This window comes from Panulirus ornatus, chromosome 1 (genome assembly GCF_036320965.1).
Source record: "Panulirus ornatus isolate Po-2019 chromosome 1, ASM3632096v1, whole genome shotgun sequence".
In the NCBI taxonomy this organism is placed as follows: domain Eukaryota; kingdom Metazoa; phylum Arthropoda; class Malacostraca; order Decapoda; family Palinuridae; genus Panulirus; species Panulirus ornatus.
Genome location: NC_092224.1, coordinates 36447349 through 36475037, shown reverse-complemented (window position 1 = coordinate 36475037; position 27689 = coordinate 36447349). Strand labels below are relative to the sequence as shown.

Here is a 27689-nt window from a genome sequence, read left to right as displayed (position 1 = left end):
GTGATTGCGTAACACATTAACCGTGCTGTGGAGGAATATAGAGAGGGCCCAAAATAAATATATACACAGTGTACCAGACCAGCCGGAGTGTGGTGGGTCACGTAGGCCACGGAGTACGGCCTTCCAAAGCCTCGCTGAGCAGTGGGGCAAACACGGCATCTTAAGGTCCCAGTCCCAGCTATAGGGGTAGACGTCATCTGAAACTGTGGTTAGGTTAGGCAAGGTAAGGTCCCAGACTTAGCTGTAGGGGAAGAAGTCGTCAGAAACCATCTTTAGGTTTGGTTAGGCAAGGTAAGGTCCCTGATTCAACTGTAGCAATAGAAGACATCAAATACCATCGTTTGTTAAGGTATGGTAAGGTAGAATCCCAGGCTGAGCTATACGGATAGAAGACCTCCAAGACCATCGTAAGGTACAAGTAAGGTAACCCATACGAGTCCTTTTAGAAACCACCATATCTCATGTACGAATTTGCTTTTTTTTTTAACTTTCTTATTTCCGCTCGCCTTCACATGTGTTAACCTTCTACACCAAGATTGTATATGGACCCTGGGATAGTATCGTAATGGTGAAGCAGTCGCGAAAGAAAAGGCCGTCGAGCTCCATATCCTTGACTTTGTGTGTTGTTTTTAAGTTATGTAAAGGATGCAGACTGCGTCCTCGAATAGTCTTACTGAACCCAGGAGCAGCAGTTTAAGATGAGACCCAAATTGAGCTGTGATGGACGGGACACAAGGCCGGAGGGTTTACGTAAAATTTCTCGTGCAATTTGTAAACTCGTCTAGACGTGTGTTACCGAGATATTGGAACGTCTGGGTACCGGACCAGGCTGCAGGGCTAGGAGAGCCTCGGAACCTGGCAGAATTAAGCTAGTTTCTTTTAAATCACTCGAACACAACGGTATGACCGTTTAGCACGACAGTACGACCGTTGAGCACGACAGTGCGACCGTTGAATACGACAGTGCGACCGTTGAGCACGACAGTGCGACCGTTGAGCACGACAGTACGACCGTTGAGCACGACAGTGCGACCGTTAAGCACGACAGTACGACCGTTGAGCACGACAGTGCGACCGTTAAGCACGACAGTACGACCCTTAAGCAAGACGTTACGTACCAACCCGTGAGTATATGAGGACTTGGCTTACATCAGGGGTTCTGGTATGAGCTAGGCTATCATGTAGTGTCGTACGGTCATATTGTGAGATCGTATCGTTATGTATGAGGAGTTGAAGTTTTTATGCGAACATGCAACTCAATAAAACATAGTCATGGCAGGTTTGAATCGCATTGATTTCGGATGTCCGATATTGCAAGTACGATTATATTAAAGGTTTAGGTATTTCGTGCCAGTTTGTGGCAGTGTTCAGGGCAGAGAGAGTTTGCCATGGTATTTAAGGATGATATACGTAAAAAGAAATATAACTTTTTCTTTGTCCTCTCCTTCCATTTAAGACTAGTCACTGCTTGGGCCATGCCTTCATAAAAAGGATGGAGAATTTATTTATTTTGCTTGATTTTTTTTTTTTTTTACGAGGGTAAATCAGAGCAACTCGAGATTAAGTACCTCACGTTGCTTTTGTCTTGACTTGGCACCTGTTGGCAAAAGTCGTCCCATATATTTATGTCTCACTAGGGCACATCCGGGTCGAGCAAAGACCCAGTCCAGCAGCCTAGGCTCATCACCATATTTAAACTAACCGTTTCGGACGAGCTGTATTTTGGTGAAGGTTTTTGACGACAAACGTATTTTCCTCACCACTGAAGACCCAGTTTTGAGAAGGTCGTCATGTGACATTAAGTGATGACCTCACACCAGCGAGCACTGTGGAGTGAATCTTCATCACTCACGACCCAAGCCTCTGGCAAGGTACGCCACGTATTATCCCTACAACAGGTGTCAGTGTCCAGGGTGGTAATGCATTGTGCCCCCCTAGGTCCTTCTATGCCGTCGTCAGCACCTAACACTTAGCATCGCTTCGTACCTCCTCCAATTATTCAAATGCCACTCACACTGTCAGCCAGTCAGTATCTGCTGGCAAATGCGTACGTATACCTGGAGCTGTGGAGTTGTTCGCTAAGTCAGCACCCTTGCAGTTGGTTAGGTCCAGCTCTTGGAACGGAGAACCACCCTAAACTTGTCTGCAGTCACCACGTCTACACCATCCTCTCTCTTTTTCACCTGCCTAGTTGGCTGGTTATTTGGGCTTTAAGGCCTGTCTACCCCCAGAGTTATCTACCCCGTCAACATCGACTTATAACCACCAACCGAAAAATCTTTAACACGTAGTGATAACGATATTTCCAAGGCCATATACGTCCCCTTACCCCAGTTACGTTACACACACACACACACAAATAGATAAATAAATAAACTAAAGGATCGCCATTAGGAAACACAGTCAGTTTAAATAGAGTGAGATAGAACTTCTCGAGGGAAACGTTCCACGGCCTCCTACCCAGTGTCACTTCGAGAACCACCGCCATCACTGTGTTGGCCAGCCCAGGAAAATAACTGGACTTGCCATTCGAGTGGTTCTACTGTCCGGAGCTGGAACAATGCTTGCCTCAGGTAGAGACCAGCATAAAGTCGCAATAGAGTCATGAATGGAGTATTCAGGCAGGAATGTAAGGCCCCCCCATTGGACCATAACCAGCCATATTATCATCAAAGTTCAATTTACTCCCGTGTATTGTGTATTGAATAGACAGTAGGATGTCTTTGGTGTAGCGGTTAGCATTCCTGACCGTGACGCATTCGCGGGCCGCCCAGGGTCGAGCGCCTGTGTTAGAATCCTGGTTGAGGTAGTCGGTCCACTGTCAACGCAGCTGTTCATCCACCCCTAGGGTGTCGGTCGTTCAAAAGAGTCAATGACTTAGACTAGGATATATATATATATATATATATATATATATATATATATATATATATATATATATATATATATATATATATTTCAGGGCATGTATGGTTTTCGCTTCACTATTCATTGTGACAGGTTTAATTGCCCACATCTCAAGCTGGTAAGAACCATCCATACCATCCTGACTATGAATATGAAGGTATTTAGTAGCGTCGTAGTTCACAAACCATCCACCGATTCTTAAAACCACCCGAACGGATGAAGAGATCCAGTGACAAATCCCAGCTTAGGCAAAACAATATCGTTACCAGTGTTACTGTATACTATTGAAAAAAAAAAAAGAAATGAATATGGAGAAAGAAGAATTTTTGTAGTTTATAGAAAATCACACTCACGGGAAATGGAGGAGACTGCTTGCTTCCGTTCTCCGTGGCAACATCTCGGCAGAGAACGACCGGATTAAGACGGTCCCATTGGAAAGCATTTTCCCCACACACTCTTCCCAGTAGAGCGTAAAAGTACATTAGGATAATGGAAGGTTAAGAAAGAAAAAAATCGGCAAGTTCCATCCACTAGAGAGAACCAACGCTCATAATAAATCATCATAGGCTACAACATCTGCCTTTGCCGGTCTTAACTCATGAAAAGGCAGGCCAAGCGAACTCTTGAATATGAACTCGGAGACAAACCTGATTAACTCTGAAGTTGACGAAGACACTGATGACTGCGATGTCACTCTCGCTGAATTTGAGCTTGACACAGCCTTGACCTACTACCCATAGGCAATGCCTCGTCCTCAGAGGAAGCATTGTTTTTACCTTTTAGAATTGTAAATCACCTGGCAGTCAGTTGATGACATTATGCATGTATATCATGACCTGTGTGTGACGGGAGAGCTGCCAGGCTGGTGGACGTCATCGTGTGTGCACTCGAAGGCATCCTAGTAAAGCGTGTAATTTAAGAGCGCGCATTGGTTAATTTATTTACGTTGACGAAAATTATTTCAGACGATTTATTTCACGAGAGAAAATTCTGTGCGGTATATTTGAATTCATATATTTTTTTTGTTTTCATTTTACTTGAGGTAGGTTAGGTTAGGTTTTAAGTACGTTAAGAACCAATTCAAACTACCAAAGTATCAAAAAGAACATACCAGTATTTGACTCGCCCATCAGAATATAGTCAAGGGAAACAAATCGTTTGTTATATCTTATTCCTTTTTATACGTCTAAAAGGCGTGCCTCTAAACTGAACTTCATGTTGATCTTCGAGCGCCAAACTTTAGGCGGCCTTTACACAAAAGGAGTGCACACCGTACTTTCTTACTCTCGAACATAATATATTTACATCATCTCAGAACTGCTCTCCCCAGTGTTAATCGACACGTAACCCTATGCGAACTAGTTAATGTGGGTGGAGGACCACATGATGACTTAAACGTGTGCATGTCCAATAGAAAGTCATATATATATATATATATATATGTTCTCTCAAGGACATAGAATTGAAAGTAGAGGTTGAGTATTGTATGAAAGTCCGTGTGTTTCACTTCACCACACTGGGCGTGGATAGAGGTTGTGAAAGTGATTTCAGAGGACGTATGTACCTGATCGACCGCAGGTAAATGGGAATGTAATTAGCTATGATAAACCTATGGATGGGAGTTGTTGCTCCTCAGGGTAGTGTACTCGGACCCACATTGTTTAATGCCCTCATGAGTCCATGCTTGGTATTCCCAAGGATCATATAATGAGCTGTAGGGAAGACATAAGCACCACTGGCGATGGATATGCTCGCCATATTTTGCCATGTCTCAGATACTTGACAAGTTATGACCTGTAGAATAATACCAGGAAAAGAAAAGAAAGATAGACGCCCCTCTGAAAGAGGTGGAGTCACAAGGAACATTTTTAAATGAATAATGGATCGCACACTGAATATGTAATGAGGTTTCATTTACCTGCCGTAGAAGGACCACAGTTTGGATCATTCGTCCTCAGACTCGGCCGTCAGTGTAGAGTAAAAAAAAAACCTTCGAACACTCAGGAGCTGCAGCTGGCACCAGTCCATGACGTGAATTAACGACGGATTGGTTCTTTAATTTTACTATGCTGCTGCTGCTGCTGCTCTTCTCGTTTCAGCGCCTGACTAAGGCTTGACGAAATGCACATTGAAGCCATGGTGATTTTTCGTGGCTGTCCCAGAGCAGCTAACATGTTGGATATGGAGGAAGAATTGGTCGTCCTAGTTTGAGAGACGATAACAAGTCACTTTACGTACTGGTACCTTTATGCCCCAAAAGACACCTTTTTAAACGCAAGAAAAAAAAAAGCCTCTTTTCTCCATAGGGAATTGCTGAAATGGATTGCTAGAATAGCTACTGAACTCCCAGAATATATGGCATTCGTGAAATTCATTACGTGAGCCAGCTGCTGCACGTGACCTACCCCATGGGGAAATTAACATCATCGGCGTCAGCGTTCCCGCCTCTCTACCCTAAGCGTCTGCTGAGGGGTACACAACCTGGGCATGATTGCCCTGAGTCTCACTTGCCACCACTGTACACAGCAAGTCTCTGTCAGATTATGTATGTACACAGATGATCATCTGCGGCAAGCCACTGGAAGAAACCACTGCCGGAAGAGCTGTTGTTACACACACACACACACACACACACACACACACAGGCGGTTCATATCCAGAATGGGGGCGAGTCCGGATCAACAGCAACGGGGCATCCACCCTGCAATTTGAACTGTTTGTCGTTCTCACAGCTTTTGACCTTGTTAATGTATTCAGGAGAGGTAGTCAGATTGTTAGCGATTCATTGTTCTCGTAAGCAGTATTAAACGCCATTCATCATGGCTGTGATACGCTTGGGTACGAAGTACGACACAGGCTTAATAGAATTATGATTCCATGATGGAGTTGCAGTATATCCTCTCTGTAGATTCCTTCGCATGTTGAACGTAACTTTTTTTCTCCCTCTGCATATCTAGATAAGCTGAGTCTGAAAACAGGTCATTCTAGAAAGAGCTATAGCATTGGGGGATTGTGAACCAAAGACAAATGGGAAGTGGCTCCAGCACTTCCTTATACCATCATGACACACTGTCGTAAAAAAAAGGTATGAAGGTAAAAACCACTTATGTTACCTTGAAGTGTAGTTTTAACATTTAGACACCTTGGTAACTCCGTGTGCCCCCCCCCCCCCCCCCTCTCTCTCTCTCTCTCTCTCTCTCTCTCTCTCTCTCTCTCTCTCTCTCTCTCTCTCTCTCTCTTCCTGTACACGCTGTACCCTCCTGTGCGCCGGATAAGTTGGAGTGCACGTTGAATTTTTTTTTTCTTTTCCATGGCACGACTCAGAATCGTCAAGCTGTAGTCCACCCCTATTCAACGAAACTCTCTTTAATTTCCGCTCATCTCACGAAACTGTTAAGCATTCGCTCGCACTTTCTTGGGCAACTAGACGAGCAAGATTGCAGTGATTGGAAGTGCGTGTTTGCTTAACTCTTGGAGTTGCGCGCTTCCCCTGACATGCATGTGGACCTGTCGCAGTGATTGCTTGCCCTACCTGCCCGCGTGCCTGCCTGCCTGCTCGCTAGCTAGCTTGCCGCGCCTATGGATGTTCACACACACACACACACACACACACACACACACTGTATGCTGGTAAACATCAGAATAGCTATGAAGTATATGGATAAAGAGATATTTTTACAAGCTATACATATCCTACATAAGATTAATACTAGAAAATGCTTCTCAAGGTTTGGTCACCTCGCCTGAAAGAAAAGTAGAGAGCTTATAGAAAATGTCTAGTGGAGGGTAACAATGATGGTACCAGGCTTAAGAGAACTAAGCTACAGGGAAAGGCTGGAGGCTTTAGATTTACCCACCTTGGAAGAGAGAAGACTGATGGGTGACCTGATCACAAAACCTTTTATGTTTTTACCGGAAATCGACGGAGTGGACTATGTACAAAACTTTGAGAGATATACGGATAGAGCAAGTGGAGGACTTAACATGAAATTTAGTAATAATTTAGTAAGAAACTCGAAAGTAAGGATTTAGAGACTTTCTTTCGCCTTTTTTTTGTGTATATGGAACAAATTGACTGAGAACATAGTTAATGTAGACATTATACGTAATAGTAGATAGCGCCCAAAAGATGGTAATTAAACACACACGTGCTTGGCTTAGTGTGTGTGTGTGTGTGTGTTCGTACACAGGAATAAACACCGGGTGCTTATATGCAAGGTTAAGAAACGGGGCGACACAAGTATATAACTGTCTCACCATGACACACAAATAGTAATCACACAGACCAGGTCCTCTCATTGACAACATCCGACCCCATTCCCTGGCTGTCGGGATGCATACTTTTTGCATGATAAAGGTAGCCGTACCAGGTTATATGATTTTACCGGATGTATAGAAAGCTTGAGCGGTGTACAGGAAAGCTGCGTCTGACGTGTGCAGTGCCAAGTGTGTAGCGAAAGTTCTTGGGTGGCGCCTCTTTCCGTTGGAGTGCCCATGGTAATTAGAGAGGTTGACGGAGCCGTTTCTACATCCAGACATCCGCCACAGTGACCTAAAAAAATGGATGTTGACACCATGTTGTAGGTGTGCGCATCACTCATCTTTATTTTTTTTGCGTCATGTTAGTACCCAGACGGAAGTCTCTTTAAATAACCGTGGCGACATCAACTCGCCGTCTTTTTTTTTTTTTTTTCTCGTTCTCGTCACTTGTGTTATGGTTACCTTCTTCACCTAATGCCTGCGCTCCGGACAGCATTGCTGTATTGCGCAGGACCCACGCCACGCAAGCAGTAGCTGATGTTTCTAGCGGATCAACAATAAACTACTCTTAATGTCACATGTAACCAAGTCATACACACCACATACTTGTTTCGTTTTGTGTGTGTTGTATTGATTCGTGTGGTCCTGCTCTCAAACATTCTATCGATTTCTCACAATGCCGGATTGCACTTATGTGTGCTATGTTAATACAGAGGTGTGTGTTATCATCAAGTGTTAAGCATGGGAGGTAGGAGAAATGTATTTCGTAAACTTTTTCGCTATAGAGTCGAAGTTCCGGTTGTTTGGTGACATTTAACACCCGCTTTGTGTGGTTGTATTAATTATTGGCTGCTTGATATGTAGTTAGGAAAGAATTTGAGCCGTGGATCGGCTGTCTCGGGATGGATGTAGGTATATATATATATATATATATATATATATATATATATATATATATATATATATATATACATACACTATTTTAAGAAGTATAGGCGTGTACCCTAGCGTTAGTTAGCCGAGGCGACGTTCCCGGACCGCGGGGAAGGTGCAGAGAAAGTGTGTTGCGTCGTAATTGCAGAGATCACGCTGCTAAGTGGAGGTTGTTTGTGGGGCTCCGTGACCCCGAAGGTGACGCAACGCTGCTCGCTACAGCGCCGTGTGAATTTTCCCTCGATAACCCGCCGACCCCACCGGTAGACTCGCGAATGTTTATGTAACGGTGATGTAAAAAGCGGGAAAAAACAAGCAGATGCAGAGTGTTTTGTTATGGCGTGGAGAGTGTTCTTGTGGGATGGAGTAGGAGGAGGAGGGTGTTGATGGCGTGTGCGAGTCGGGTGTTTACGGCGTGGTACTGCCGTGAGTGAGGCATGTTCAGTGGTGCGTGTTGGGCCGTTGTTGGTGGATGGCCTCAGGTGAGGCAGCGCGGTTCGCTCAAGTATACCTTAGTGTCCGCGCTGACTGGAGCACCACCGCGGCCGCCACACACGCCTCAGGAGTCTCTACTACGCTTCTCGACCGGTACAGCCTTCCTCATGCGACCCATGCCTGCAGTGGTGAGTTACCGCTGCATGCTGCACTGCTCAGGTTGGTTAGATGTCATCACTCTGGAGCCTTGGTGGCTTTAGTTGCTCCGACACGAGAGTTTGTTGGGCGTCACGAGTGTCGGGTGTGACGATCCCGGTAAACACCTGTGATATTGGGTACTGTCACCCACATCATTCACGGAGAGTTGATTTTTTTGCGTGTGTGTGTGTGTGTGTGTGTGTGTGTGTGTGTGTGTGTGTGTGTGTGTGTGTGTGGATGGGAGGATAGAAAGCAGCTGCAGTGGGATATATTGAGTGAAGGCGGTATGGTATGTGTGTGGGCCTGTCATGGACACACACACACACACACGCACACACACACACACACACACACACACACACCAGGCTGGTGGCGGTCTCGTCGTCGGGTCATTAAGCGACACATTGTGGCTTGATCGATACTGGCTAGGGTGTGTGTGTGTGTGGCACCGTTCACAGGTGCTCCACCTTCTCCTGCTCCTGCCTCGCCCTACCCGGGAGGACGGACAACTCCCTCCCTCTGGATACGACGCTGTGACAGTCCACACCCACAAGGCTCCCCTCCCCCAGTGTAATAGACTGCATGGGGGGAAATCCGCTCCACAGGTTCCCCTCCCGCAGTGTAAGACCGCAAGGGGAAAAAAAAATCCACCGCGGTTTACGTACTCCCTCAGACGATAGATTGAATCGTCCACGTGGTAAACCATGAAGATTTGTTGACGCTTATGATAAGTTTATTCGATGCGTTTTAACGGTGGGTCGGTCATCCGAAGGATTCGGCCCGGCTCTGGCGATGTTTTCGTTTTTGCAGTAGTGGGTGTTGGTTGATATTCAGAACTTGGTATGAGAGAGAGAGAGAGAGAGAGAGAGAGAGAGAGAGAGAGAGAGAGAGAGAGAGAGAGAGAGAGAGAGAGTTCGGCGCGAGGGTAGAGGTAATGGAGGTATTCTAGTTAATTAGCGGCAGTGTATGTCACGTTGTCTATGTTGACAGAGTGGCTGCTCTGCTCGTGTAATGTGATGATGCCCTTGAATGGCCTCAGGGACACACACACACACACACACACACACACACACACACACACACACACACACACACACACACACACCTGCTATTGGTGTCGCTCACCACACATGGTCACTTTAAGCTTGTTTATACAAGATAAGGGAAGAACTTCTGGTACCACGTGTTCACCAGGTATCCCCTCGCGTGTCCGTGTTTGTTTACGCATGCGCGTGCAAACACACACCTTAGGTCTTGACAAGCAAATCTAGTTATTAGTTACTATTTCATATACAGTCGTGAAACGCCGTATGCTGATGCATGTAGGTGAGCGCTTCAGCATCCCACTCAGAAATAGGTTCTCCCTGATATACATTTGATGTCACAGAAGTAGACTTTCTAATCGGTTATCACCAGTCTTTTATCCTTCCCTCTGGTTGCTAAGTTACTTTGACCGTGCAACAACAAGTCCTTATGAAGCCTTAGAAATTACTCCTTCGCGTAGAACAATCGTCTTTTGACTGCCATTGCATTCGCTCGCTCACGGCCTCGTGTACGAGAGAGAGAGAGAGAGAGAGAGAGAGAGAGAGAGAGAGAGAGAGAGAGAGAGAGAGAGAGAGAGAGAGAGTATATTCCTGGTGAGGGCAAGGAAGTCCTTGATGATCATAGTTCGTTTTTTTTTCCTCGTTTTCCCACTTCCGTTATTTAGGTTTTCTTTGCTTTCGATGTGTTTTCGTGTGAGCGACCTCAAGAGGAGAACATTGCCGGTGATTCACACGAAGATGATTCTTTGCCGGAATGACTGACTGACTGACTGGGAGGATTGTGCAGTTTAACGCTGCCGATTCGCAGACATACTGCTGGAAACACTGAGGGAAACAATAGAGATATCAGGGGCTCACATATCTCCTCAACGTAGATATAAGGTAGATATAAGGTTCACCTCCTACTACTCCAAGAGGATGTATCAGACTAGTAAGGGCGTACATTGCGTTCGCGTTGAGATACGTCCTCTCGAGCGTCATATAGCGTATCGTTCGGAAAGGTGTGTGGTAGGCGCTTTATGCTGCCGAGTTAAAAAAAAAAAAAAACCCGACCTGAGGCGTCTGTACTAGCGTAGTGTTTGCTTAAGTAAAACATTAAGGCCTCTTTACTCCAACAACCACCATTCTTCTTTTGACTGTAGGCTAAGAACACTCCCCCCCCCCCCCCCCTCCTCCTTCCTCTTTTTTTTCTATAGTCTCGGTTGTTTACTGTAGGATCTCCTTGAAGACTTTTCCACCAGTTACAGGTTCTTTCTTGAACTTCCTCAGGCTGCTTAACTTGGAAAGATTTTTTTTAGAAGTCGTATATGTATAGTCTAAGAATGTGTGTGTGTGTGTGTGTGTGTGTGTGTGTGTGTGTGTGTGTGTGTGTGTGATGTATTGTGTTCTTAATATATAATTGACATCATTTTAATTGTATTGGATTTAGCTTTATTTTGTGTGTATTCATGTCAAGGTGATGTCAAAGGCTCTCTTAACGGAACACAGGTTGAGTCAACACTTGTTGCTGTGTTGTGCGTTGTTGTCAGGAGGGTATTAACTCAGGGATGGGGTTGTCCCGCACACGTCTGCGTTGATGTGTTACATTGATGCCTTGGATGTTGTGACAAGCTAAGATTAACCCCCCGGGGTTGGTATTTCAGAACCTGTGTTCAGTTGCCTTTTACCCCAGCGGTCCTGCACCTGCTCTACATGACGCACTGCACACCTGGCTGCCGCAGATGTGCTTCATAACACCTGGTTTCAGAGACACATCTGTGTGTGTGTGTGTGTGTGTGTGTTCAAAGCCACATGCGCTCTGTAATAAGCCTCCCGAACATAACGTTTGGGTGCTGTCCTTGAGCTCTGCTGAGGGTCATCTCAGTGTTCTGTGGTCATTTGTATGTTAATTCTCGCAGGTTCTCCAATGTAAGTATTTCGAATGGCAGATCCATTGATAACTATTTGATTTTTTTTTTTTTTGCATCTATGTAAATGATTCTAGCTCACACATGTAATGGTAGGTTCAGAACCTAGCAATATAGATAGATTCATTCAGAACCTAGCAATATAGATAGATTGATTCAGAACCTAGCAATATATAGACAGATTCAGAACCTTGCAATACAGATAGGTTCAGAACCTAAGATTGGTTCAGAATCTAGCAATACATATAGTCAGAACCTAGCAATATAGATAGATTCAGAACCTCGCCATGCAGATTGGTTCAGGACGTTGCAATATAGATAGATTCCGAACCTAGCAATACAGATTGGTTCTGAATCTATCGATACAGATAGATTCAGAACCTAGCAATATAGACAGATTCAGAACCTAGCAATATAGATAGATTCAGAACCTAGCAATATAGATGTTATTATAAACGCCTTGACTAACATCTCACGTTTTCCTTTCCCTCCCACAGCACATGGTGCAAACAACTATGGCGGCGCCGTTCCCATATAGTCAGAACGGCGAGGCAGGGGCGGGGAAAGAAGGCCCGGGCAAAGATGGGCCGCCCTTCTCCCCGCCCGGGGCCCCAGGAGCACCCACCCCGGGGGCCCCAGGGGCGCCACCAGCACCCCAGACCACGCCAGCCGCCGCCGTCCCTGGAGTACCTGTTACAGTCTCGTCCAGGTCAGTACACGCGCGCACGCTCGCACTCGGCTTAATAAAACCAGTCCTCCTCATGCAGTACAGTAAATGATGAACAGTTGACCCATAGCTAGTAGTAGGCGACGCACACACACACACACACACACACACATACACACACACATACACACACAAACAAACATACAAACAAACAAACAAACAAACAAACAAACAAACAAACACACACACACACACACACACACACACACACACACACACACACACACTTGAGACAGACTAGCAGGCTTGGCCCTTGTGAGACGAGACTAACGTGATGCTCTGTGTCTCCCTCCCACAACAGCGGAGCGACCGTAGCGGGAGGCTTGCCTGTGCAGGTTCCCGTCGGGCCTCCTGTGGTGGCGAATGGTGTGGAACAGCAAGCTGTCAACGCGGTAAGTTTTAGCACAGTGCGTACTCTCTCTCTCTCTCTCTCTCTCTCTCTCTCTCTCTCTCTCTCTCTCTCTCTCTCTCTCTCTCTCTCTCTCTCTCTCTCTTTATGCGGCTCCTGTAGCTTCTAGGCTGTGAGGGATGGTCGGTCAGAGGAATTCTGCGCGGCTGTGACGGGGGACTCCATTGGAGCGAGAAACCCTTCGACTAGACTGAACTCCCTGCCTCTCGTCATATGCGGAAGTAGATTTTTCACTCTTGTAACTACGAGCAAGCGAAGCCTATTATTGCCCATATATATATATATATATATATATATATATATATATATATATATATATATATATATATATATATATATCCTCAGAGGCCCAGTCCTCTGTTCTTAACGCTACCTCGCTGACGCGGGAAATGGCGAATAGTATGAAAGAAAGAAAGAAAAGAATATATATATATTACCGGATTCCATATGCATTTTAACAACGCCTCGAGTGAAAAGTGACCGACGAGCTGGACGAAAAGGCGTAATTGAGGTAGTACTTGCACAAAAGGAGTCCATCATTTCCAAGCTCATTATTGTTGCGCAGCCTTGAAGAAGCAGGAGCCTTGTAAAAGGTGTTTTGGAGTTATAAGATAAATGAGATTGTGTTAAGTATTTATGAGACGTTGTGGTGTCTCTTTCTTTCCCTACATCGTTAAACTTTAGAATTCTTCTCGTCCTCGAGGCTCTCCTAACAGCTGTGACCTGATCTGACCTGACCTATTATAAAAGGCTGGTTGGTTTTCTCTCCCTCATAACTTTCCAGATTCTTCTTCTTTAGATTTTTTTTATTTATGGTTCATTTAATGCCGGGCCTCGATGAGGACTTTCACCACGACTGAAAATTATATATATATATATATATATATATATATATATATATATATATATATATATAGGTTAATTTTGATGGACAGCACCGGAAGGCCGTCCTTATTGTGTTTTCCAGAGAAAAAATGGCCTAAGTGTTTTAAAAGTGATTATAGGTACATATCTCTTTCAGAAATATTATTTTGGATTTAAAATGGTAAAGGAAAAATTTCAGTATGATATTATCATGATGCTATTTTTTTTAAGTAAATTTGTGCACTAACCTCATTATAATTTGTGCGTCCCACTTTCCTTTTTGTCTACGTAGTGATTATATATATATATATATATATATATATATATATATATATATATATATATATATATATAGCAAGGGAACATTTTATTTATGACCCGTCACCCGTTCTAGCGGTTTGACTTCATTTATCATGTTAACTATAAGAAGAGTTTATCAGTAATTGATAATGTACGTGTTTAAGCTCAGGACATTAATGTACTTATATTGATAAAGCAAAGAACATGAGTACTAGTAAGATGTCTCCAACGCTTGATGTTTCTGGTGTCAGGTAGGTGCTCAAATCACTGTGAAAAAGGCCCCATTGTTTATATTAATTTAAAAAAGATAGATTAAAGATATTCAATCTTGTTATATCCAGTTAGTTTTCAGATGTCACGCACACATGTTTTTAAAAAAAAGTTATCTGAAGAGATAATAATTATTATTATTATTATTGTTATTATTATTATTATTATTATTAGTAGTAGGGAGTACGCGTTCATTAATGAAGTAGATTTCTACAGATATCGAATAGTTTACCACTATCAGGTAGATTTTTTTTCACCATGGAGAAATTTGGAACAGGGTACTTCGTTCGTACGTAAGAATTTGTATTATGAATAGCACAATGCGACTGCACCAGGTGTGATTTTTCATGATGTTGACTTGGGTAATAAGAACAAAACGAAACTTATTCACAGGGTAAATTTTTCTGTGCTTCAGTTGGGCATTGATTGCTCGAGTTGATGGTCTTGTTATAATACCTCCATTAGCAAGTTGCTGTGTCAGAAGTACGGTGAAAATCCTTGTTGTTTAGAGCACAGGGAAATGAGCATGGAAGATATTTAAAAAAAAAAGATTTTTCTAGAATGCTTTATAGTACCTACTCACAATTTGCTTTTTTTCGGATATAGTAGAGTGTTTATGAGTAGCAGGTTGTTTTCATTTCAAAATTACATATCTTGGCTTGAGTCCTCTTTTGGCCACTTGTCATGATTAACCATTGTTCAGTCCGTCAGACCTTCATGATCTACCAGGTTGAATTTACCGTTTGTGAGACGCACACTCGTTTTGATTTCTTCCATTCTTTTTTTAAGTTCCAATAATGATAGCGTTTTCCATCTTGGGTCACTTCCGGAGGACGAGAGAGACACCTGGACTTTGCAGGTCCTGTTGTTTTCGGTGGTGATGATATAAGGTTCTTCCGCGAAGGCTAGGCTGCGCTTCGCTACACCTTCAGTTTATGCTCAAAATGTTCCTTTCCCCCCTTTTGTCTTACCCCTCCTCAGTTCTGTTTGTTCGTTATGCTACCTCTCTAAGGAAGGTAAAATATTTTTCTTTTAATAGGGACCGACAATGCACTGGCAAAACATACTTAAGTCAAGGCCATCTCGGGTGAAATGAAAATTGAGTAAGAAAAAGAACGAAGAAATTAATTAGAGCTTCTTAGGTGTTTGTTGATCCGAATGTTAAAGGTTAGGGAGGTCATAGGAAGAGGGGATGATGAAAGAGCTTGGCGTTTGGAACTTCGCAGGGGATACCTTTAACGGTCATTCCTCGTGTGGCTGCTCTCCATCCATAGAGAAACTATGGGAAGCAGCTGCCAGCCAGACGCATGTCGTGGGTTTAAGCCTTAGTGGTATAGACACATGATTCCAGCTCACGAGAGCAGTTACCAAAATAAAACCTGTAGAATAGGTAGAGGACAGCAGCAACACCAGGGCGGATAGAGAGGCATGGTTTAAGAGAGAGGCGATGCCTCACAGTCTAAGAGACGAAGGAATAGCCACCCGAAATATGTGAGCAGTTCTCCATACTGGCGAGAACAAGATCCCAGTAAATATTATATAGATGATACCAAGAGAAATAATTACGGCACTTATTCATCATACCCGGCTTTTGCCAAACACATTTTGTTGATATGAAATTTCCAGGATGTGGAGAATATTTTAATGCCCGACTTGTTTGTTATTGCTGGGATGAATTGTGGTATTTTGAAATTGAGGAGGGAGTCGAGTGACATTTAGAAATTGTTTTAGCGCAGTCTTAATTTACCTTGGTGTCTCATTCCCTGTTCTATTAAAATATTATTCAGTCCCGAATTAAGGGAAAAGATGTTTTCAGATCGGGGAAGATCAAGTGTCGAAGGAGGGGAGGAAATATGGATCGTAAGAATGAATAGGTTTGTTTACGTTTACGGAAAGAGGAGAGAGTTGGTGATAGGGTCTCTGTAGTTGACCGACTAGAGAGGGAACTGTGCAATACGGAACAGAGAGAAGCCAAAGGAGGAAGCTTGGCAAAGAAATGCCACACCCCAGCCACATGCTTTGAGGAGGTCGAGTGTCAGGACTGAAGATCCACCGAAATCCCCTGAGGGAGGACGAGAGACGAGTCAGGCAAGATCACTGATAGGCTAGGCTGTGCAGATGGAAGGATATATATATATATATATATATATATATATATATATATATATATATATATATATATATATATATAGTTTCCTTTTCATTTGGGATGCATTAAAAGAAAATTTCGCATTCTGAATTCATTAAAAATACTGGCGGCCATATATTATTTAAGGATTGTATGTAACATCACAGTTCCTCAAACATTTTGGATAATAAAAAGATGTAGCGATGTAATTATTATTATTATTATTTTTTTTTTTACAATGGTCTGATAACTAGCAAAATTAATTTTGTTTGGGGACCATTTACGTAAGCGGCAAAAAAGGAGATAAAATAATGAAATTTTGAATTTTGTATTATCACGAAAATGCATTTTTTTTCGCCGTTGAAACTACAAACATATTTTGAGCGAGGAAAGCTTCGGCCTTTCCTGAGTAGGGGGCGTTGACCAGGGAGACCTCACTGGTCGAAGCGCTCCCAGAACCTTTGTGCATTTTGCTCTCGACAATGCAGCATGTTGTTCCTGTGCACTAAGCTTTACGAAGATAAATAGCATTATAAGTAAGTATTCAGTACGTTCGCAACCATTTCGTGAATGGTTATGTAGGAATAAGAACATTTTCCCTGTTAATAATTAAAAAAGAAAAAGAAATAGTGATTCTAACATTTGTCTGGGAATTCTGTAGTACTAGGTGAGAGTGTGTTTTTCTGAGCTGATATGAGTTTGCTTGATAGAATAAGGCTTTGCTGGGATGGGAGTGGTTAGCCAGCTGAATTCAAGCTTTGCTGAGCTGGCAGTGGTTGTGCAACTAACATTGCGAAGGAAAAGTCGAGAAATAGACAGTGTAGTAAGGACTAGGCTGCTGCTTGCTGCTTCCTCTCTCTCAGTCCTCGACGGCCTTAACTACACATCCTTTATTGGTCCACTTAAATTCCACTTGACACATCCTAATCGTTACATTATAACCCATAACTTTTCACGGAATTACAAACCACCCCCTCGACCCTTGCTGTAATGTCAGCATATGGAATCACTACAAGTTACAACCACAACCCTTCCTACCCTCTTGCGGAAAGACAACCCATCGTTGCCATTAACGGTTTCTCCTTCTGAACTTATTTGCAGAAAACAGACATTCCTTCTTAGTCATTGATACTATGTGAATAACAGTGTCTAATACATGTTATCTTGTATTAACCTACCTGTTAGTGTGGGTCGGCTGCGTTGCCGTAGTAGCCGCAGTGTATGACAGGCAGCAGCAAACCAGCGGAGAGATTGATCTGCTGCATTCCTGCGGAAAGTGCTTATGAATTGTTTAGGGTAAATTGAGTGTTATTATTTCGTGATATTCCAACTGCATTTTCTTAAGGTTTGATTGCTTGGAATATACTTTAGCCATATATATTTAGTTTACTCCGCATTTGTTCGATAAACGAATTATGAGACAGTAGATTACTGGAGAATCGTATTTGAAGGAAGGTTGACAGACTAGGATATTTTGGTTGCAGTTGTTGCAGAAGCAGACTGTCAGTTTAAGCAACCAACTACCCATTGTGCTATATATATATATATATATATATATATATATATATATATATATATATATATATATATAGATAGATAGATAGATAGATAGATAGATATAGATATATATGTATCCCGCGGCCTCCATCAGCTTTGCTAAGCAAAAGGAGCAACATGACAGTTTTTAAGTTAGAAAACCTTCGAAACCATAGTAAGGTACACCTATTGATAAGGTAAGGTCCCAGTGGATGGTAGAAGTGTGTGTGTGTGTGCGTGTGTGTGCAAACCAAAGGATAAGATGGCAGTTTGTACAAGGATAAAAGACAGAACAACGCGAGTTTAAAAACCTCTCTCCCCTTAACACAAATGATCACATCCATCTCGCGTCACACTGCATCGGGTCCGTGGATTTTGAAGGGATTCTGCTCCGCTTATTCAGATTGCCATCATTCATCTTGTTAACCGTGGAGTAGGCGGGCACAATTTCCGGTTTACGTTACCCGAAACTGTGTAGGATTAGTTCTTAGCTTTCCGTAATAGAGATGATTTGATCTTGATGTGAACCTTTACAGTGTTAAGTTCTTAAACCAGTTTAGATATTAATGACTCGGCACTGCTAACATACACTGGAAATAGTTATATATTTTCTTAAATGGGGATGATGATTTTCAAGGAAGACTTCCAAAGCTGCAGGACGTGGTTCTAGTATGCATAGCGATGTATCGCGTAACAGTTACGTTGAATGGGATGGCGAATTCATATGTAATGCGTATTCATCCCCTTCATATGTGGATTTTCGTGCATCAGCGTGTAACGTATCAGAAACGGAGGAAGAAAGAGAAGTGTAATTGCCTTTTTATACGGTACGATACGGGAGTTCTACACTCGTAGGGCCTCATCTCCTGAACTTTCTGTAGCGTCATACAACTCTTTAAGCTTTTGTGTGCTATCCACATTCGCCGTTTCATTACTTGGTTAATTCCATTCATTTGTTACACATGTAATTGAATTCCTTTATTATGGCCTCTGCATCTTTCGGAGAAGTGTTAACTTTTGACGTCATATTGACTGGTTTGAAAATTTAAATGTGATCTTCACCTTTTATTATATTATTCCATGGTTGATTAATTCATGGCCTCTGACATCTCGTCGTAACTCAGCTCCTTTAATTATGGTACTGTTTTTGTTGCCCTCCTTTAAACCTTCTCTAATAATTCTTTGTGTTTCTTTAATTAAATGTGGTGAACAGACTGGGGAAGTGTTATTTGATTTTCCGTTTAAGATAGGTTACGAACAGTTTATTGAATATTCTTGTTACGAAGTTTAATGAATATTCCCAGTCTTACAGTAATGGTCTTGCTCATTTCTTTTGTCATTCATTTCTTTTGTCATGCATTGTGTCATCGGTGATAGGCCATAGTGAAGGGCATAAGGAATTGATATAAAGTTTCAGCGAATAGGGTTATAGTTCTGGTTTCCACGGTATCAAAAACGCAAGGACACACATGAGTCCAGAGGAGGGTATCAAAATTAATACTGGAAGCAGAACATATAGAGGAAGGGTTTAAAAGGACTGAAACCGTATATTACAGAATCTGAACCTCCATGGTGCTTTGACGGAAGTTTTTAGACTGTTCGAAAGCTATTTATAGATATACTCTTGGAAGTGAACCCAAAAACAGTGCTAACGTTCTTAAGGGGATTAAGTCGATACTTATATGATTTAACACTTTTTAATGCAAACTTGGTCATTCAACCCTGAATAATATAAACAGGGTCATATAACCTTGGAATAAGCAGCCTGCCAATTTCATGAATCCACCACAACACTACATACTCTAGAGAAGACTTCACGAAAACATGCCTTAATCAAGGCCATCTCTGATGAAGGTTAAGGAGTTTGAGAACAAGAATGAAGATGTTATTTAGAGCTCCTTAGGTGATTGTAGACACAACTCCTGTTGTTTTTTGGGGTTGTCGGAGGAAGGGAAAGACCATAGGAAAGAGAATTCCACATCTACCCGCTCCCACTGTACGAGGAAAAGAGAAGCTTTAGGATGTCCAGTCTTCCTGATCGATCTTGACCCATTTCTGCCCCAGTAGGGTCACCGAAACAGACGTAATCAGTAACACAAGTTTTGTGCATGTGGACTTGATGTATATCACGTATTACATGGTGCCTTTCACTGACTTTTTCTGTATTTTAAGCACATATTTAACCTTACATTCTAAATTCGTTGTGGATGAATTTCATTGTATGTTGACATGGGATATCTGGATGTTGTGCTTGTATTTTTTTTTTTTTTTTTTTTTTTTTTTTTTACCTGTGACCCGTTGTCTGGTCTGGTCAATTGCTGCCCCAGCAGCGTAGAATTGAAATGCACATGAGTGTCATGAGGGATTTGATCTGTATAAGATTTTGTGGCTCCTTTTTCCGTAGTCTGATGACTCTCTTTTGATTTATGAAGCTGTTGTGAAACTTGAAAAAAGTTTTGCATAGGAGAACAGGGATTGTTATTCTATGACAGGAATTCTGTGGATTTATTGGTGCTCTGTTGCTGCTTTTTTTTTTTTTTCTTCAATAATTATTTCTAACTTCTTGTGGTTGTCTGGATGCGAAGTTCACATCTTGTAACTGGTCTTGATGAATATCAGATCCAGTCCTGTGAACCAGATGCGCTTGCTCATGCATTCCACATCTGTTCAGCAAATTATAAGATTTTTCTCGGATGTAATGCCATTTAAAGTAACCCAGTTCTGCTCATCTATTTTGTGAGACGTCTCACAGCATTCCCATCTCCTTTGATGCATATGTGAATCTACCACTGAACACTGTAAAGATTAATTGGTACCACTGTAACATCAAACCTACCCGTGAAACTCATGTTACACAGATAGCTAAGTTTGCCTCTGAAGGAACTGGGAGTCCTGTTCTGAACCCTTACTTATTTTTTTTAATCTTTATTCGGAACGTTCACTCTGAGCATACAAAGGATTAATCTGTCTTTGCACGGAGCATTGCTGGTACATTATGCCAACGTGACAGCATCGAGTATGGAGCATTCCGATTTATTTACTCATCCAGTCTGACCTCGAAACGTCACACCCACTTTCATGCTGATGTATTGGTTCACTCCCTCCACCATGGATATTGCTCTGGTTTCTGCTTCTAAGAACGCTGGCTGGCTGTGTTTTGCACACCATGAACTAAGCCACGTAATACTCTACTGTGTAAGCTACTATTTCACATGATTACTATGTGGCCGTTGGCACCACAAGGGTTGGGCCATTTCTCTCTCTCTCTCTCTCTCTCTCTCTCTCTCTCTCTCTCTCTCTCTCTCTCTCTCTCTCTCTCTCTCTACGTTGGAGGCTCCAGTCAGGGACAAAAGTCCACATCAAGGCCTGGCCTTAATTGAAATATAGAGAGGTTAATGAGAGGGAGGGAAAAAAGAATAGACCACACAGCTTTGTACCTGTCCCGTCTCTTGTTTCCCAACACCTACGACTCACAACCTCCCCCCCCCCCCCCTTTCCCCCCTTTTTTTTGTTTTAAAGTTCGATTTTTCCCCCCAACTCCAGTACTCTTCAGGTATGTTCCTCTGTTCTTATTTCTGCAACTCCCCCTAGACCCATTTTTTTTTTCCAATTTCATAATCCAGTTAAAGCCTAGCCGTAGGATGGACTATATGGACTTCGGGACTTTGAATCTCCAACATGGGATAAAAGAAGAATTTTTTTTTTTTTTTACACGCAGCGGTCTTGTCACTTCAGCTTGAATGAAAGATCAGGTTGCCTGTAGTGGCACGGTGGTGGCCGCCTGTTCTCCCACCCCACCACCCATTGCCACTGTCCCAACAGTGCTAGATTGTACAATCCACCACAGGAAAGAAAAGTTAAAGAACACAAGTGTTAGGCCAAAGTTGAAGCGAAATGCTCTGTAAAGCAGAACTGAGGTGAGGTAGGATACACTCTCACCGAGTCGGTGTATCATCACCGTGGTCTTGATCAAGCAGCAGGTAGTTCTGTTTAGGAATCTTGTTTCTAAAAGTCATGCCATGCTAGGTTGAAGTTGGCACACCCTCCAGTACTCATGACCCATAATTATCTTAGCAGATGAATGAACGCAACACCGACATAAGACAAGTGCAGATGCACCACCACCTCCAGCAGCTGTTCAAATAAGTTTAACTATTAACTCATTATCTCACACAATGCTGAGTTGAACTCTTGTTTCTCTCAAACTATAGTCTACTAGCTGTGCGATTACGCGTGTCGGTACACATTGTATCTGGAACCTCTTGCTCGAGATGCAGTGATATATATATATATATATATATATATATATATATATATATATATATATATATATATATATATATATATATATATAAAATATGATGAAATGTCTTGTCTTAGTTATATCGTTTGTACTCTTTTGATAGTAAATATCCACACGGCGATAAAAGAAAAAAAAGTAATAACAGTAACTGAATCATTCAGATCTATCTACCTTCTTGGATCATCTTGTACCAGTCGTTCATCTTGGATCGTCTTCTGCCAGTTATTCATCCGTCATTCACTGCGGTATAACACCTTACCTCCTCTCCTTACCGCTTGATGAGCCTCTTTTACCTTCAGTATCCTTAAATAATAACGAGCCAGAACCGCATATAAGGCTGACGTTCGCCATCGTGTGTAGTGATGGAGGATGTTACCCCCCCCCCCCCCCTCCCCTGGTGCTCTTCATCTGAACAACATCATATGATCAACATGAAGTATAAAGTGCATTATTCTTAGTACCGCTTGACATGCACGTTAAGGGTGGGGAAAAAAGTGGTGTGTGTTGTGAGACTGGACTGTGTGTCCTTCGGCAGCCAGCAGCCCTTCATGCTAGCTGACTGCTCGTGACCCCTCTTCCTCTCGTATAACTTCGTATTACTGTATGTTTACCTCGATCTGTTGTGTTCCCGGACTCCGGATTCAGATGGTAACCCTGCAAGCGGCAATTTATCTTCGTTTTATCTTCGTCTACGGATGGAAAGAGTACAACATTGTCAAGGAACTCCCTACTCCAGTAAAGTCCACCTTACCCTGTTCCTGCGTGGAGCACAGCCTCGAAGCTGTAGGGACCCCATAATAGGGTTCCTGAAATTGGATAAGATATTACCTGATGCTGATTTTGGGTGCTCGATTTACCCTCCGCAGTTCTGTCTGCAACCCATGGTTCCTATGCGAGGTCTTAGCCTACCAGGTTGCTTAAATGGTTCAGCTTTCTGTGTATGATGTCTCCTGCAGTGTGGACAGTTTGATGTCCCCTACTGGAAGATCTGTTATTTTTAAGTCCAGTTGTTCTCTGACGATGTTGTGAGTAATTAACCCCAGTGATAAAACTGCTGAAACCCTGAGAGCAAATAAGACGTCGGTGTGATGTACACATACTCTTCAGAAGCAATCAATGTCGCAGTAGTGTCAAACGACAGAAAATTCGTGAGATAGGAAAATTGGAAGTAGTATGAACTACTTTTTAGATAACAGACCACAGTTCTTGTAAACAAGGCCATTTCTCGTGCCTCCATGACTGTCTTTCCACCAAAGAACTGTGGTGTGCATCCTCTCTGTAGCACATTCTTCTGTTTGACTGATGCAGACTAGTCTAAGTTGAATATCATCCGATGCAAATGATGCTAGAAAGATTGCGAAGTTCTCGTCAACAGAGGACGCTGAAGGCTACAGTCAGACATGAATTGGGCCACTTGAGAAAAAAATCATACTGGCAAGACAGTGTTCCAGCCCAGGCAAGCTTCTACCTGTGGGGGTAGAAGACCACACCAAGATAACTCCAGATGGGTTTAAACAGTTGTAGACTCTTGAAGTACGATGGTTTTCTCCACAGCATCTCTGCTTTTTATATGATTTGATTTACGACAAGTTTAGTGGGGATACTGACTTGTGTGGAAAAGGCATAAAGACTTCACCTAATATTTTACATGTGTATATAATGACAGATGATTGATTCGATCAGTCCAGGTGGTAAAAAGACCCCGTGGACGTATCTGAACTTACCAGTTTCTTTGGGTTTTCACGGTGGTGTTCGCGTGCAGTATGATTCCAATGAGGAGAGGACAGGTACCGTCATTGCTCTAGTTTCTACTGTTTAGAAAGTTTACGATACCCAGTTTATCTTGTATGTGAATTTGGCAGTTCTTATATTTCTCCCCTAAAAGGTGACGTCGTCCGACATCATTACTCCTTAAGCTCTCTTGCGGTTGTCGCATAACCCACCCCGGGCGGGCTGTTAGTGTAGAAGACCCGACCTCCCTCCCACCAAAAAAAAAGAAGACTTTTTTGGTAGTACTTCTGCCTGTTACGATGGTATGGCAGGAATCGAATCCGAGGCTGTCACCAGCGTCAGGTGTGAATCCTCCGTAGATGTGTTTGTTTATCAACTTTTAATGAACATTGGAAATATAAGTCTGAATTGAAGGGGGAGAAAATTGTCTTCAATTTTCACATAAAGTGACTGTAAAGGACGACAGCTGATGTGATTTTAAGGGATTGCACTTAACACCCAAAGCGAACGAGGGAAAAAGCAAGATAGAACCATTGGCGAAAATTCTTGCAGACTGTTGAACCACGAGTATTTACTGGGTAAATTCAGACTTTGATTTCGTTACAGTCAGTCAGTCAGTCAGTCAAGGGAGTAGCCCCTTTGAATCAAGGACAACCCAAAATTTTGTCTTGAAATTCAGGACGCAACCCGGCTGAAGTTAAGAATATGCAATAAAGAAAAAAAATGCATCTGCCTGTGGCATCTCGTTCAACTAAGCCTCACCAAATCATGAGTGAATTCGTACAGTGTCGCAAGATACTCAGTCAGGGGTGTGAGGCAGTACAAAGGAATGCAGGAAAATAGTGAGGATGGCCATTGATTTTTTTTTTTTTGTAAGTGGACATCCCAGTCAAGAAGCATTAGTCCCTCATACCAATACATGCAGGAAGGACACAAGCGAGCTGGCACGAATTGTGACGTCTTCTGCTCCCGCCTTGATAGTAACACATGGGAGGAACTTATGCATGCCAGGACGAGCTGTGACATTTCCCTGCTTCAGCCACACCAACGTGATGAAAAGAAACTGAATTCACATCACCTGAAGTAGGAAGGAAATCAATCCCAAAATCCGGCCAATGTATTCAGCACATTAAAATTCGGGTTGCGTCAGATCGCCTCAGAACCGTCTCATACCAAGCAGAAATGAGGTTAACCTTGTGCCTGTAATCTCGACGACTATTTGGCATAGGCTGAGGGACACGCATGTGTGGTGCCACCTCGAAAGTAAGGAGAGGAGGAATCGCCAAAACCATGCGTCACCAAATGCTTTCAAAATACGCAAATGTAGATAGGCAAGGAGTCAAGTCATGTTCAGTCCGTTCGGTATTTTTAAGATGCCGTATGGAAATAGCATCGGATTACTGCTATCTCTTCACATATCTAGTGATATCCCCGTCACACATGTAAATGATCAGGGATTTACCTTAGCTGTAGTGCATGACAGGTAAACAGGAGTCTAGCTTTCCTTCATCGAAAAGAGTTGATCCGTCTGAATGATCAGGGATTTACCGTATCTGTGTAATACTTAGCTAAACAGCACTCCACACTTAAAAGAAGAATGATTTTTAGACTCATCTGGATGCCTACTCTGCATTACCTCCTTGCTCAAGGATTCTCCTTTTATTGCAGCTCTCGCAGCGCTTAGTAAGCCAACCACGTCCATCTGACGGCACTCTAGGTCAAGGAGTTTGGAGACATTTTTTTTTTTTCATTGTGGGTTGAATGCAGGACAACTGAGAATTGTCTTTAGTGTGGAACGTGAATCTTGGGCATGAGGGAATTTGTGACACGTTGAATTAGTGTTTCTAAAGTTGGAGACGACATGCGAGAAAATGTAAATCTTACAAGTCTGGGGAATGCGGTTTTGGTGAATGTAGGCTGATGAAGTGGAGTATAAGATTGGACCTGGGGGAAGTCCTTTTGTACATAATGACTCATTACAGATATTTCTTTTATTAGGGGCTGGGGTTCTGCGTGTTTAGGTTGCGGAAGTGTGAGCCATGGTTGAGCTTTTTATTTCTACCTGCGGGCTTACAGGTGGTTGGGAAGTGGGTTTTTTTTTCTGTTGGTTGACAAGAATTTATTGTCGAGCACGTTGAGATGGGATTGTATTCGAAGTGTTTTTGTTTTTAGGTTTTGATGTTTGTGTTTGCCAGGCTGCCAGTGATTGAGTGCCCTGTTTTGTGTAGTTTGCAGTTTTATGTTTCCCTTGAAAGGGCGGGTTACCAGGGAGGTGAGGCGTAATTTAGGGTGGAGTTGATGAATTGCTTGTGGAAGATGTCGAAGAATTCTTGTCCGGAGCTGGTGTCAAAGTTTTCTAAGGCTGTAATTTTGTTTGTGGTTTTTGTTGGTGTTTGTTGTGTGGGGAATGAATGTCATTTGTATCCTATACGGTGGCATGTATTACTCTGGTCGGAGTTTTGTTGAGAGGGAATAGTTAATGATTCTCGGTTTTGGGGAGGATGCTGGCTGAACTCACGCCTGACAACGATTAGGAGGATTATGGTAGATTTTCATGGGACTACAGACATTCTGTGATGTGATGTTGAGGTCACCTTCTTGTGAGAGGAGAATCACCCTCTAGTTTGCTGTAGAAAACGAAGGTTGTACAGGGAGAGATTGAAGCGGGCTGGGGAAAGAACCGTTCCTTGGGAGACTCCGTTGTAGACCTTGAGGATTTTGAAAACGATGCCTTCTTGTACGACTGGCTTGGCGGTAAATTACGAATCCGATTAACCATTTCATTTTGAACTGTGTGAGGTCAAGTATCTTTCGTACGAAGATGTGTCTTGGGAGAGTGTTGAATATTTCCCTGATGTCTCTTGCCACTTGCACTGTGCGAGAAGGTGGTCGTGACTGGCTGAAGCCGTCCGTGATGTTTTGCCTGAGGTGCGCGTGTGTTTGTGTGTGTGTGTGTGTGTATGTGTGTGTGTGTGCATCGTGGTCCTAGAATGATAGGATCCGAAGGATTAGAGTGCGATATTTTGATTGGATCAGTTTTACTGGGAGTTTTGATACTGATGGAAGCAGTTACTTATCGTCTTATAACATCCCTTAGGCTCTTGCAACCTTAAGGGATGTTATATAATCATCAGCAAGGAAAGGGTGTACTTCTATCGCGATGAGATGGTCTTCGTCGTGAGTGTACGTCAATGATGCGACCCAGCCGAAGGTGACTTTTCACTCGCGGCGCAGTGATGTAGGGTGGTGTGAGGAACGGGGCTGGGGGATCTGGAAGGTTTAACATACCGCAAAATCTCCAGGTGTTTGGATTATGTAGAATGTAATCTTCCGTACTTAATTTTTTCTTCCTCCCTCTCTCTCTTTTTCCCTCCAGCCAGACATGTCTGTTGTATTTCAGTTTGAATATTTTGATGATATAGACACAGGAAGAGGTAATATTACATCTTTTTTTTTTTTTTTTGTAGAGTATTTTGATCAGCTTTCATCTAGAAACCTTGACTTCATGTGATGAAATTCAATTCCGTGAGAGCAGACTAACGCCTGACGTGTTCCACCTTACATGAACTTGAACATTACCTGTTCGTCAAGTGCAGGAACTGCAAGGCACGACTGTCTCTAGTCTTGAACGCACAATCGCTTATTTCATTTCGACAGACTCCATTCCATGGCTTGTTGTAAGCAGACTCTCTCTGAGTTCTGTGGAGACATCTACCATTATGTGCCATGTAGGACCAC

At 42.8% G+C, this 27689-nt stretch overlaps 1 protein-coding gene across 15 annotated transcripts in view; it reads left to right on the top strand.

Moving 5' to 3' along the window:
- The window catches only part of LOC139748626 (RNA binding protein fox-1 homolog 1-like), a 354628-nt gene that overhangs the window by 218340 nt on the left and 108599 nt on the right, over nucleotides 1–27689 (top strand). For 12 of the 15 annotated variants that reach the window (XM_071661945.1, XM_071661883.1, XM_071661865.1 and 9 more), the window contains exons 1-3: nucleotides 8523–8723; nucleotides 12181–12392; nucleotides 12712–12802. In XM_071661945.1, coding sequence (XP_071518046.1) covers nucleotides 8538–8723; nucleotides 12181–12392; nucleotides 12712–12802 — 489 coding nt within the window. In that variant the 5' untranslated portion in view covers nucleotides 8523–8537. Of the gene's footprint in view, nucleotides 1–8522; nucleotides 8724–12180; nucleotides 12393–12711; nucleotides 12803–27689 lie in introns of those variants that run through there. The other 3 variants (XM_071661925.1, XM_071661935.1, XM_071661954.1) reach the window with 1 other exon arrangement.